The sequence below is a fragment of the Acomys russatus genome, chromosome X (assembly GCF_903995435.1).
Source record: "Acomys russatus chromosome X, mAcoRus1.1, whole genome shotgun sequence".
Classification (NCBI taxonomy): domain Eukaryota; kingdom Metazoa; phylum Chordata; class Mammalia; order Rodentia; family Muridae; genus Acomys; species Acomys russatus.
This window is the reverse complement of record NC_067169.1, coordinates 14,710,356-14,724,770: the sequence shown is the minus strand read 5'-3', so window position 1 is coordinate 14,724,770 and position 14,415 is coordinate 14,710,356. Positions and strand designations below refer to the sequence as shown.

General features: G+C 43.0%; 1 protein-coding gene across 4 annotated transcripts in view; it reads right to left on the bottom strand.

Annotated features, from left to right (window-relative positions):
• Med14 (mediator complex subunit 14) overlaps positions 1 to 14,415 on the bottom strand; it is a 98,140-nt gene that overhangs the window by 9,413 nt on the left and 74,312 nt on the right. For all 4 annotated transcript variants that reach the window (XM_051142413.1, XM_051142414.1, XM_051142416.1 and 1 more), the window contains exons 23-24: positions 12,208 to 12,319; positions 330 to 512 (exon numbers count right to left, since the gene is read on the bottom strand). In XM_051142413.1, coding sequence (XP_050998370.1) covers positions 330 to 512; positions 12,208 to 12,319 — 295 coding nt within the window. The remainder of the gene's footprint in view (positions 1 to 329; positions 513 to 12,207; positions 12,320 to 14,415) is intronic.

Below are 14,415 nucleotides of genomic sequence, written 5' to 3'. Positions count from 1 at the left end.
CCCTGCCAGCTTAGGCTATGTTAGGTCACCCACTCTGACGCAGGAGTGAGCTACCTCAGTAAAGTCTGTCAAAGCACAGAACTGTGAGCTAACATAGCATCGTTGTTTTAAGCACAAAAAGTTATGCAGCAAGAACAAACACATACATTTGTATAATTGTCCTATATTGATTTCTATAGCTATCCTGGCTAACTTAAGGCATCTTTTACAAAGGAAAAAAGTTTACAGTTTGGAAATGCTCATTGAGACATGTAGTGTGACTTTCAAATGTAAAGGCAGAATGATCTATCTGTCATGCTATGCAAGACCATAATGTTGACAACACTCACTTGTGCCAGCTCTAGGGGAATGAGAAGCATCTGGAACAGGTGAATGAAGAGATGGGTTGGCTGGTGACATTCCAGGCAAACGGGTTGCTGGTGAGGGTCCAGATACTTGAGGAGACCCAGGCCAGTTTCCTGCTCGTCCACTTGGTGACACCATAGTGTACGGAGAACTAGGATCAAGAGTTCCTGGAAAAACAGAACAAAGCAAACAGATGATTCTCAAAACATGTATTTTAATGTCCTCAAAGTATGTGACAACAGTCATAGCCTTAAATAGTGAGGTATTCTAGTTGTTTTCTTTCACTAAAGTTTGATGGTTCTTAACACATTGCACCTAAGTCTCTATTTTGTGGAATTTGTATACTTTCTTCGTGGCTATTTTTTTGAGATGGTTTTGTTGGTGGTGGTTCTTTGTTTGTTTGTTTGTTTGTTTGTTTTTTATAGCCCTGGTTGTCCTAGAATTTACCCTGGAGACCAGGCTGGCCTTGAACTCACAAAGATCCACTTGTCTCTGCCTCCTCAGCGCTAGGATTAAGGGTATGCACCACCATGCCCCTCTAGAGTTTGTGTACTTTTAAATTTGATTAAAGAGTTAGAGAAATGAAAAGACTGAGAAAGGGTAAATTTATCTTCCGACAAGCTTCCACACATGTAAAGAAAACAACAAACTCTACTGAAAGGAAGATCAGCCCTGACAAATTATGGTTCCATTTTACGGAGAGAAGGATGAGGAAGGAAAATATGACACTTTATTTTTTATTTATTTATTTTGGCTTTTTGAGAAAGGGTTTCTCTGTGTAGCCTTGACTGTCCTGGACTCACTTTGTAGACCAAGCTGGCCTTGAACTCAAAACGATCAGCCTACCTCTGCCTCCCAAATGCTGGGATTAAAGGCATGCACCACCACCTCCCGACCTGACATTTTTTTTTTTTTTAATTCAATGAAGGCCACCCTGACTAAGAAATAGAACTGCGAAACAAGTTTGAAAGCAGTGTCTTCCTTAACAATTTCATATTTTAAACTTCACCATGAAGATACCTTTGACATACTTTTCATATTTCTTTGTCACCAAGACACACTGAGAAAATATTTCTACCATTTATTTTAGTGAATTAAATGGTCTTGACTGATAAATAAGGAAGTCTTCCAAATAAGTAAGGATAGCACAGCATAAGAAACTAACCAAGGCAAATTGGTGGGAATACAATAAGGGACACTAAAGAAAATTGGGCATTTTAAAGAAAAAGGTTTGAGGGGCTGGAGAGATGGCTCAGAGGTTAAGAGCACTGTCTGTTCTTCCAAAGGTCTTGAGTTCAAATCCTCTTCTGGTGTGCAGGCACACATGTGGGTAGAGCATTGTATAAATAGTAGATAAAAGAAAATAAAATTAAAAAAAAAGAAAACAATTTGAGTTCAACAGGTGAAATTCACTAATAATCAAGAAACATACATCCAAGAGTAAAGACCCATTTTCCACCTAGCAAAATGGGCAAATTAGTTTTAGAAACTTCTAATATGCCACGTTGGTAATGCTGCAGGACAACAGACATTCCCCTGGAATGCTACAGGAAAATGGTTCAGCCTTTCAGCTGAGCAATTTCCCTTTGCTGCAAAAGCTGTAGTACTTCTCAAATGTGATGTGATCTCAATGAAAGTTTAAGGAACTTAGCTAAGGAGATCATCATGGATGTTAGTACATGTGGCACAACTTTTAATTGTGAAAAAAAAAATGTAAACATTCAAAATAGATATATGGTTAAGGTCTGGTATACCCAGACACAGGATGCCATGAAGCCATGTAGTATGAAAATGAAGCGTTTTCACTTAGAAATGTTAAAAAAAAAAAAAAAAAAAAAATCAGCGTTAGTGAAAAGTAAAGTCCTAGCTCAATACAGCTGAAAGACTAAGGAAATCCTTTATATTCTGATATGGTATGGTGTCACCTTTAATGCCAACACTCAGGAGACAGAGGCAGGTGGATCCCCTGTGAGTTCAAGGCCAGCATGGTCTACAAAGGGAGTCCAGGACAGCCAAGGCCAGAGTAAACTTATCTCGAAAACCCCAAAGAATATATCAGAAACCAGTAACACAAAATGCTTCTGAGAAGAAAGGCAAGATTGCTGGTGAAATCAAAGGTAACATTTGAGCCAGGTGTCCTATCTCATGCTTGTAATCTCAGCACTTTGGGAGGAGGACTGCTGTAACTTAGAGGCCATCCTGGGCTAAACAGTACGATCATGTCTGAAAAACTAAAATGACAACAAGCACAAGGGGCTATTTCACTGACTATCTCCATCTAATCTTTTTTTGAATCCAATCAAAATCTTTTTGTTTTAGGTTGAAAAATTCAAGTTTCAAAGCAATTCATATGGTAAGGTACTAAGGTTCAAGAGAGGTATCTGAGGGGAAGACAGAGCAATAGGTAGACAGCAAGCACAGAAAGATGTAGGAAGGCCAGCAAGCAAGCAGCACGTGACAGGAAGGGCAAGCGGAAGCAGAGCTAGGAAAGAGGAGAAGACAGCCTCAGAGCAACTTGTCAGTGCCTCTGTGTGGGGAAACTAGAAAAAAATATCTTGTCTTTTTGGTCAAGTTATGGTTTTGGTATTTTTCAACAAATAAGTACTAATTTTTCAATAAGAATTTTGATTTAACCAAAATTACTTTCACATCGAGCTCTAAATGCTATAGCTATTTCCATGTATGGACTCACCATGTGGACTAGCAAAACTGGCCCCTGGTCCTATAGAGATTCCATGCGAGGATGGGGGAGGAGTTGGAACAAATGACGCTGGTGATGGGGCTCTCAAAGCCCCACTGGGGGAGCTGGCAGCATGAAGATTTCCTAATAAAGGAAAATAATTACAGATGATCTTGCAGGACACATATCATGTCCTGTCCAAGGACTACAAGTATAAAAAACTCTCTAGAGACTAAAAAGACAAGCTAAATAGGTCCTATGAATACTATGAAGGAAAATTGGAAAGACTTCACTATTGCAAGAAAGTTCAGATCCATGGATCCATGTTGTAACTCTTATACTCATTAACTGAAAAGGAAGTGTGTCCAATGCACTTTGTAGTCATGTACTTAGACAACAAGTAGGTGAGATTATCAACTTCTTGCCAAGCAGTGTTCTAGGCATGGAGGACATAGTTAACATAAGAGACAATTTTTGCCCTCCAACATGCATTTTAGTAAAATGAGCACAATAAATGCTAGGGAGAAAACCAGTGTAAAGAAAAAGGGCACTTCCTTTTGGGGGCAGAGGTAAGATAAAGACTCTAAAAGAACACGTGAACCAGAAAAGAAAATGCAGGACATAGCACACGGTATAGATAATCCAGGCAAACAGAAGAGCCAATCGAAAGGCCACAAAGAAGGGACAGTTTATGTGACAAGGAGGGGGCCAGGGCGCTGCAAGAGTGAACAAGGGTGGCTGAGAGATGACAGAGTGTAGAGGTGAGTTCCAGACCACATGTGCACTTTGCCCCAATGGTGGGCAGCCATTGAGTCTGGAGTGGAAGCCATTAACTACTTCTATCCTGAAAGGATCACTCTAGAGGCTGGCACAAGCTGCAAGGGTGACTGAAACTTGGTTCAGGTACTACAAGGTGCTGGAATTTGGGTTTAAAAACAAAGGACAGAGTCAACAGTATCTGGTAAACAACGCAACGTGAACATAAAAGCAAAACATGTTTAGATATAATACGAATAAATTAATAAAATATATTTTTTTAAAAAGCAAAACATGTTCTGCATATCTCTGATAGCTACGGCTCAGAGAGTATGACAAAAGCGGCTACCACTTCCTAAGTGGAGTCTAAGTCAGGATCAGGACACAGGACTGAGAAACCAAGAATTTAGTTCCAAGCATGGCAAGCTTTGGCAAGCCACTAGATATTATGTCGAAGAGTTGAATAGATAATTAGAAAATAAAGGTTGGAGTTCCAGGATAAGGTCTAAAATACATACAAAAGCGGGAAGACAGGCACTAAGAGATGCCACTTAATGCCATAAGACTGATTTTACCTTTGAGGGTTTGAAAAAGAGAACTACGGCTATCAAAACTATGAATAAACTTGCGCTCAGGGTCTGAGAACTTGATTCCTCCTCCCCGCCGGAGGTTCCAGGGAAAGCCACAAACATACAGCTAGTAACCTGTTCTTAGGAGCTTGCACCTGGGGCCAACCAATCAGAGCTCCCGGTTACAGTGACCAGAACAAATGAAAATTTCCCTCCTGTGGTCTGGCCCTGGTCCCCCAGCCAATCAGCTTAAAGGGCAACTTTCCTGTACCCCTCTAACCTATCACGGAACAGCAAGGCTTAGGACCAGCTTGGAACCCCTCCCCCCCATCCAGCAGTTTTTTTCCTTTAAAAACCCTGTTCCCCTAGCACAAGGGGCCGCCATCTTCCCTCCTCACAAGGGGGCTCGTGGTCCAAGCTTGTCTAATAAGAGACCCTGTGTAATTTGCATCCGGCTGATTCCTGGTGGTCTTTAGGGTTTCACAACTAGGGCATTACATGTGCTGCACTAGCCGGGAACTCCCAGACCTCCAGGACCCCCAGGTCCAGAGAGTCCAAGGCTGGTGGGTAAGTGTCTGAGTGCTCCTGTCCTGTTGTTTTGTTCTGTTTGTGTTCCTTGTTTCGTGTTACATTTGTCTCAGGTGTCCCTGGGTGACTCAGTATGTGAACAGCCAGCGGTGGTGTCACGGCTGTGGGGAGGGGGGGGGGGTTTAGAAGACATTCCAGTCCCCTGTTGGGGACACTCCATCTAGCGTCTCCATCTGGAGCCTGCTTGGTAACCCAGCTCCGCGTGTTTCTCGGCTTTTCTCTTGGTAGCCAGCTTGGTAAACCCAGCTCCATTTGGTAGCCTGTTTGGTAACCCAGCTCTGTGAGAGGGCGAATTTCTGCACTGGTTCTCAGCTTTTTTCTCAGCAGCCACCTCGGTGACTCAGCTCTGTGAGAGGATACGTTTCTGTGCCGCCTGGCTGGTTTACCTGGTGGCCAGCACTCAGTTTTTTCCTTTTTCTTTTCTTGGTAGCAGCTCAGCTTTCTGCTTGCCACTGGCTCTAGGCATGTTTCTGAGCTACCTAACTGATTCTACCAGCAGCTATCTCTTGGCAGCTAGCCCAGGTTTTCTAGTCCAGTATTTCTCTTGGTAACTGACCGAAAGTGTCTGTGTAAATTTGTACTCTGTCTACTCTGTGTTGAGACATTGACTAACATAATGAGACAGACGACTTCTAGCCCCTTGGACTTAGTTCTGATTCACTTTAAGGAAATTAGAGCCAGAGCACACAATTTGTCAGTGGACATTAGGGGGCGGGGGAAAGATGGCTTTTTGTTCAACAAATTGGCCCTCGTTTGTCTGGGATACTGGGCTGGTCACTCCTGCAGTGTGGTGAGATGCCAACTTCTCACTACCTGTGTGCACCAGGAAGTCTGATTTGTGCTTTGTTGTTGTTGTTGTTGTTGTTGTTTTCTATTTGTGACTCTTGTGACTAAATATCTTATATAAGACATCCAGACCAGGTCTGGTGGATTTGGTTTCTGGTGGAACATGACAGAGCCCGCTGGCTCTTGGGACAGTTCGCTGTTCTAAATTTTGGTTCTTTTCGTTCACCATACCAGTACATTTCTGTTTGTGTGGTCCTTTTGTGTCTCTGTTTGCTTGTAGCCATCTCAGTTCTACAAATGGACCAGGTCTAAGATGCCATTTCTGGCCAATGCTTTGCACTACCTGCTAAAAGCATGACAGCTTAAGCCTGGTGCCTCCCATTTCCTGCTTGAACACTCGGCTGCTGCTAAGTCCTGGGGATAGGAGCCTGTCCCTCTGGAGGCCCCCAACACAAACATGGGGGCTAGTTGACCCATTGCTGGTTCAAAACACCTGAGCGCTAAGCCAACAGTGGCACACCCTAGTCCCCACCTGCTTGTGACAGAGCTTCTAGGTGGCTGCTGTTCAGCCTTGGTAAAAGCTTTTTCCAGCTTGCAGTCTGGTTGCAAGCCTGCACCGCTCCCCCTGCCCTGCCCCCCGCTCTCCCCCCCTCCAGCCCACCCCAGCTCCTGTCTGTATCCATTGGGTTCAGCAGATGACAAGGTACTTTTTCCTTAAGATTACAGCTGCTAAATAAAGGCTTTTGTCTATCTTAAATGTATTAACATATGTGGCCACAATACATTTGATTCAACTTGTTTTATTTAAAGGTATAAATTTATTGTGTTCTATATATTTTGGTTATAAATTATTGGTTATTAGATATGATTAAAAATCTTTAACTGTGCTTATGGTCATGATTGATTGGCAGGATGAGATTTATTTGGCCTTCGATGTTTGTTTCAAAATTTAACAGAGGAAAATAACAATTATTACATGTAACTGAGAGATACAAATTGATGGTCAATTTTCAGTTAAAAAAGATTATGTATTATAACATTCTGTTTTATGTTTGTAAGACATAGTTTACAGCAGACAGCTAAAAACAAACAAGGATTCAGCTCAGAGATGCTGACCCTCAAGCTTGTCAGAGATCTACTGAATATGGCATTTAACATGTGCAAACTTATTATAAAAACAGAGATTTGCAGATCATAACCGTAGTTCCCCAGGTCTCAAAAGACTTGGATACAACCCTGGATTGTGGTTTTTGGCCACGGTGCAAAACTACCCCCAACATCTGGTATGGATCAGCCTAACTGTGGACAACTGGACACCTGGAGAGTCATTGTCTCACACAGCTGAACACAAGGTGAGGTCAGTCTCTTCCATGTTCTCCTTCCACAGAAACAGCCTCTCATCCTGTGTGTCCTGATACAAGACTGTCTCTGCCCATCGAGCCATGCTGCCACAGCAGACAACTGGGACACTGTCTATTTACTGGGATATGACTTAACTAGTCATCTCTGCCATTTTAATTGATGCATAAATTCATCTAGGTTACAATTTATCCTTCTCAAGTCTCTGATTACATTGATGGCTAAGCTAATGGTAGCTTGACAGCTAGAAGGTAGATCTATTGTTAATATCAAGACTTCTAGACTGAAAAAAAATGTTCATGCTTTTACTGGGTTTCAAAGGCATAAGCCTACTCCATCTGTCTTATAGACACAATTTTAACTTCTGTCCCTAGTTTGTATTTGTCTCAGCAGATTTTCACCTGGCTAACAGACTCCATCTAGAGCTGCTGAGATCTGGACCTTCTGGAAGCTGATGTAAACCAGAGATGACTACTCCCCTACTCCCTGTCTCTTCAACTGGAACAGCTAAACAAAAGTGCCCCATTAGCCTTTGACTAGCTTTTCAGCCTTTCTAGGCCCCGATAATGATAACAACGCCCCTAATTTCAGCAGGAAGAAGTTACTGAAAAGAGTGACTCCGCCCATCTTCCCACATTACAGGCTGAGATGCTAAGTCAAGGACAACTCTCTGGCATGAGAGACAAATGGCTATTAAAAAATAAATAGACTCTAGCCGGGCGTGGTGGCGCATGCCTTTAATCCCAGCACTCAGGAGGCAGAGGCAGGTGGATCGCTGTGAGTTCGAGGCCAGCCTGGTCTACAAAGCGAGTCCAGGCCAGCCAAGGCTACATAGAGAAACCCTGTCTCGAAAAACCAAAAAAAAAAAAAAAAAAAAAAAAAACAACAACAACAACAAAATAGACTCCCATTTCTGTTTAAACCAGTTATGCTTTGTGCCCCCCTTGTATCACAAAAAGTTTGGGCGGCATCCAGCTAATAATCAGAAAGACACAGTACCTGGCCCTACAACAGGCCAACTCAGAAAAATGTTTCAGGAAGACCCATGATTGGGTATTCAATGAACCTGTCAGAGGGGTTATTGTAGAGACCACACCAATGCCATTTTGTGTTCAGTGTGTGAGAACTTGACCCTCCTCACCCCCCCCCCCCCGAGCTTCCAGGGAGTGTAATAAACACACAGCTAACAATCCATTCCTAGGAGCTTGCACCTGTGGGCAACCAATCAGAGCTATATATCACAGTGACCAGAACAAACAAAAATTTCCCTCCTCAGGTCTGGCCCTGATCCCCTTGCTTAGCCCTGGTCCCCCAGCCAATCAGCTTAAAGGTCTTTGGGAGTTTCACAACTTGGGCATTACAAACTCAACATATGAATACTTGCTATATTGTCATTCAATATTAGCGGGCTTCAAACTCTTTACTATAATATAGGATGATTTTCAAGGGTGGAACACGCATTTAATCCCAGCACTTGGGAGGCAGAGGCAGGCAGATCACTATGAGTTCCAGGCCAGTCTGGTCTACAAAGTGAGGCTAGGACAGCCAAAGCTACACAGAGGAAGCCCTCTCTCGACAAATAAACAAAACAAAAAGAGAAAGAAAGAAAGATGTCAACCAAGTTGATTAACCTTTGTGTTATATTTACCTATTTAGCTGTATGATCTGACAAGTGACTTAACTTCTCCATGCCTCAGTTTTTCTCCATAAAATGGGGATAATAATGGGACCTATGCCATAAGTTTGCTGTGAGGATTAAATAAGTAGAACGCTTAGAATAGGGCTTGGCATATTCATAGCAACCACTATATACCTGTCTACTATTATATTCACTCAAAATTCACTTTTCCCCTTCCTAGTATACAACAGTCTCTACTCTTCCTAGAGACATACCCTTGGGGTGCTGGGTCTCTATCTACCTGTATCCTCCCCAGCTGTACCTTCACCCCTAGTATTCACAGGGGCTAGGCTCTCCCATCCACTCTGGCTTTAATGATGCCGGGAACAACAACTTCCAAATCATCAATCTATGGTCCAAGAAGCTCTGATAAGCTGCAGACTTCCACAGAACCAACTGTCTACCACATACCTAGACTTGGACATCTCTAAGACTTTTGCAACCACAGAGTTCAGAGAACTTTCCTCTGTAGCCCTGAAATCAGCTCCTCTATTATGAAAACTGAGCTCAGTTGTGGCTCAGTAATATCCAAATATGCATGGCTGACCCAGTAAAGATCAAACTCATGAGAAGGGCACCGCATCATTCTGGCCATTCCGGACAGTGTGCGCTAGGACCTCATGCTCCACACACATGGTGTCTGCCTGGAATACCTACCTAGCTGTGTCCTTGCATATGGCCTGCTTCAAGCCATCCTTCGGGTCTCATCTTAACCCATGTCAAGGTGAAGGATGCAAGCAGAGCATCTCTAGGGCAGAAATAGCCAGTCCTCTACCAAACAGTCTTTCAAAAGCCTGAATGACCCCTTAGTAAGACTCAGCACACCTGTCATTCCAGGTGGAGACTTTTAGGGAGTCTAAAAGGAGGAACCAAACACACACAGCATCAAAAAAAATAAGAAATTTAAACATTAAAAAAAAAAAAAAAAAAAAGAGCCAGGTGGTGGCGCACGCCTTTTATCCCAGCACTCGGGAGGCAGAGGCAGGCGGATCGCTGTGAGTTCGAGGCCAGCCTGGTCTAAAGAGTTAGTCCAGGACAGCCAAGGCTACACAGAGAAACCCTGTCTCGAAAAACCTAAATAAATAAATAAATAAAAAGATCTGGCTGCCTGCTTTCTTCCTCCAGGACTTTAAAAACAATAAGAAAAACAAAAACCTTTAAATAACTTGAACTGCAATCTGAGTGGCTGTGAGAGAGGCATGCAGCAGAGGAAGAGGCTGTCAAGATGAGCCTAGCTGAATAGTAGCAGCGGGAAGGTCAAGTGGTCTAAGTGTTTTATGCTGTTCTCATTTACAAATGGAATGCATGAATTAAATAAGCCAGACGCCTTCATCTCTCAGATGAAAGGGTTCTGCAGGTTCCTGCACATTCCTGATACAGATGCAGACTTATACATACACATCTGTATTAACCGATTTGCTACCCACATGCTACCAATTGTGCTTCACAATATAAAAATTTTAAAGTAAATGTGTCTGTTGAATTTATTAGGAAATACTTAAGGTCTGAGGATGTCACTTACTGGTAAAATGTCTAACAGGTGTGAGGCCTTGAGTTCCATCCTTAGTATCACACATCCCACACCCTCACCCCTCCTCTAAATATAGCTTTGAATGATAAGAACATCCTTTAAGTGACTGATGTACTAAAAATCAAAAGCTTTACCATACTTTTTAAAAAGCTTTTTTAAAGTTGTGAGCCACCATGTGGTTGTTGGGAATTGAACTCAGGACCTCTGACCCATCTCTCCAGCATGTGTGTTTGTGGTAAGTTGACTTAGGCTCCTACCTAGGACTGATGTAGTTGGGTCATTCAATAGTTTTAGGTGGTTTTTTGTTTGTTTTTTCGAGACAGAATTTCTCTGTGTAGCCTTGGCTGTCCTGGACTCTCTTTGTAGACCAGGCTGGCCTCAAACTCACAGCAATCCACCAGCCTCTGTCTCTCGAGTGCTGGGATTAAAGGCGTGCACCACCACAATCAGTTCTCATATTTTTAAAAATTATATATTTCTTCTTCTACTAAGAATGAAGCCAGGACTGGGCATAGTGGCACACGCCTTAATCCCAGTACTCAGGAGGCAGAGGCAGGCAGATCACTCTGAGTTTGAGGCCAGCCTGGTCTACAAAGCAAGTCAAGGACAGCCAAGGCTACACAGAGAGACCCTGTCTCGAAAAACAAAATAAAGAGAGAGAATTGAACCCAGGGCCTCATGTACTCAAACTACTGAACTACGCCCCAGCACCCCTTGCTGCATTTTTCTGCTTTTTGGGGGTCTTAACACTTTTATTTGTTTGCTTTCTGTTTTGTTGTTGTTGTTGTTGTTGTTGTTGTTTTTTCGAGACAAGGCTTCTCTGTGAAGTGTTGGCTGTCCTAGACTTGCTTTGTAGACCAGGCTGGTCTCGAACTCACAGTGATACAACCCCCTCTGCTTCCCTGAGTGCTGGGAGGCGCGCGCAACCACGTCTGGCTTAAGGTCTGAAGCTTTTGAGGTCCTGTTGCCTCAGCCTCCCAAATAGCTGAGATTATAGGCTCATACCACCAGGCCTGGGAAAATTATCTAATTCCTAATGTTTTACATGCAATACTACCTAGTGTATCTTTGATAGTAAAAGGTTTGATTTTTTTTCCCATCATATTGATTTGTGTATGGGAGCTACAAGGTAAGAGGTTATTTCCCTCAAGAAATGGAAAGCGGGAGCCAGGGGCTGGTACCCAGCTCCTTGCTGAACCTCAGGCTTAAGAGATTCCACACAATTATTCAGTCAAAAGTAAAACTTACATTTACAGCACATAAGACTGCCAGGCAAAGCCATTTTGTCAGGACAAATATGGTGTGAAGTGCCTGACTCTAGACTCTGGGGAACAATCAGTGTCACAAGCTTGACAAGTGGAGCAGGAGTAGGAGGACAGCAATCACAAAGGAGTCAGGCATGGCAATGTGCCCGATGACCCCAGCACTAGGGAGCAGAAGGGAGAAGGATCATGACTTCGAGACTGTCTTTGGCTCCATACTGAGTTTAAGGCCAGCCTGGCCAAGGTTAGACCCTGCCTCAAAATAGAAAACTAAACCAAAAGAGAGAGTGAAAGGGGGCAGGCAATGGACACTACATAAGCTGACATGGCTTTGTCAATTTGTTCATTTACTTGAGAACATAAGCAGTGGGTAAAATTCAGCCCCACGCCTACGAATGCCAGCCTCTAATGCACACCATGATATTAGGAGCAACCCTGGAAGTGGTGCAACAAGTCTGGCTCTGGGCATTTTAAAACAAGTTTTATAAAGTGCGCCTAAACCACTGCACATGTGGATTTTCCAACACTGCCCACAATGAATGCAGGCAGTTCTCTCGGCAGAAAGGGAATCTGTTTGAAGCTTGAGGCCACCTGTGTGATGTCGGTTTCAGATTCACACGGTGACGAGGACAAGAGAATAAGTCATATCTTACCTGGAGACTGTGTGTGCATCATAGAGGGGGACTGATTAACTGTGCTGTGATAGGACGTAGGGGGTGAAGTAAGAGGGTAAGCGCCTGATGTCCCTGGCTGTTTTGGAAAAGGCTGAAAAAAAGAGAAGTTAATGTTGGCATGCTGGATAAGCACAGAGAGTTTAAATGCAGCTTTCCCTTATTAGACCTACCTCAGGGTTTACTGCTTCATTGGTTGGCAAATGGGAAACCATACAGACACAGATCTACTCAAGATACGCACCAACCATACCCAATATGAAGACTAGAAAGATGGGGCAAAGGCCTCATTTCCCACCTACTTCACCATCACTGCTTCTACCCTTCATGAGGTGTTTAGCCCATTTTCTTGCCACAGTTTTATTTGTGTCTTTTATCCTAACATCTGTGAAATCAGGCACGAATCTTTCAATTCCCATTAGTTTAAATGTTTCCTTCTTTTGCAGGAGATTAAAAAGTGGTACATATAGCTGGGGATATAACTTCCATAGTAGCGTACATCCTCCTGGTCCAATCTCCAGGTATACAGATACTCACACACGCATGCACACATACAAGAGTAGTGTATCTCACACTGGGTAAAGTGTAAACATTCCAAGTCTGTTTTTAAAACAGGTATTGAGGTATTGATCACATATAGTAAAATAGAGAAAAAAATTCAATTACTTATAAAGCATCACATTCATTCACGTTCTGACTGTGTGCTTGTGCCTCCCAACAAAAAGGAAGTTCTTGAAGTTGCCTGGGCACATACCACACACAGATTTGGGTGTCTTCACAGCCTTCTTGGTATAAAGGTAAACAACACTGCTGGCAAGGGCTCAAGACAGTCTAGTTTTGTCAGAGGCTGTATTGTAGCAAAGCCTACAACAGTATGTCAAAAGTTGGACCGTTCTGAGTGCCACTTAGCACTGGCCCCAAAAGAAGAAAAAGAAAGAGCAAAAACAGAGAAATCCTAAATGCACCTTTTGATGAATGCTTCAAACGGTTAACTAGCCAGATGTGGTAGCACATGCCTTTAATCCCAGCACTGAAGAGGCAGAGGAAGGTGTTTTTCTATAAGATAAGACATACTGGTCTACATATGAATTCTAGGCCAACCAGAGCAATATAGGAAGACCCTGTTTCAAAGGTTAATAAATAAAAATTACACACTGAAAAAGAAAGAAAGAAAAACCAAAAGGCCAGGAGTGGTGGTGCATACCTTTAATCGCAGCACTGGGAGGCGGATCACTGTTGAGTTTGAGGCCAGCCTGGTCTACAAAGTGAGCCCAGGACAGCCAAGGCTACACAGAGAAACCCTGTCTCAAAAACGAAAAAGAGAAAAAAACCTAGAAGAAAAATTACACACTGACTACCAGTCTTTAGTGCCTCCTCAAAGATCTGCAACTATTCTGCCTTCCATCACTCCAACTCAGTCTTCTGATTTCATACGCATACTGAAAATACAATGCCTGACGGCCTGAGTTAAATGCACAGGACCCACACGGTGAAAGAATACTGACACTAGCAAGTCGTCCTCTGACCTCCATATGTGCTATGACACTTACAAGTGCACAAAATAAATAAATGGGGGAGGGGGGGAAGAGTTCAAGGCTGGAGTGGCATACCCCTTTAACCCCAGCACTTGGAAAATAGAGGCAAACAGATCTCTGGGAGTTTGAAGGCAGCCTAGTCTGCATAGGGAATTCCAGGACAATCAAGACCAAATAGTGAGACCCTGTGTCAAATGTGATTTTTGTTGTTGTTTTTCCCAAGAATTCTGAGTGGTATTGTCATATATTTGATTTAGAAATAATAATATCAAAAAGCAAAGAATCCCTAGAGTTTTTATGAAATGATAAATCAAGCCGGGCAATGGTGGCACACACTTTTAATCCCAGCACTTAGAAGGCAGAGGCAGGCGGAACTCTGGGAGTTTGAGGCCAGACTGGTCTACACAGTGAGTCCAGGACAACCAGGGCTGTTACACAGAGGAATCCTGTATGACCCCCGCCCCCCCACCCCCAACCCCCACCAAAAAAGTTAATAAATCTTCCTAAAATTCCGTAAACATGCTAACTTTTCCTTAATGTACCCACCTCTAATCCTTTTTCTCTAGCCTCTAACTATTCTCCCAGTCGCAAATTTCATATCTACTATGAAATGTTACTGGTACATAGAATTCTTAGCAGCCAGCGTAGTGGTGCA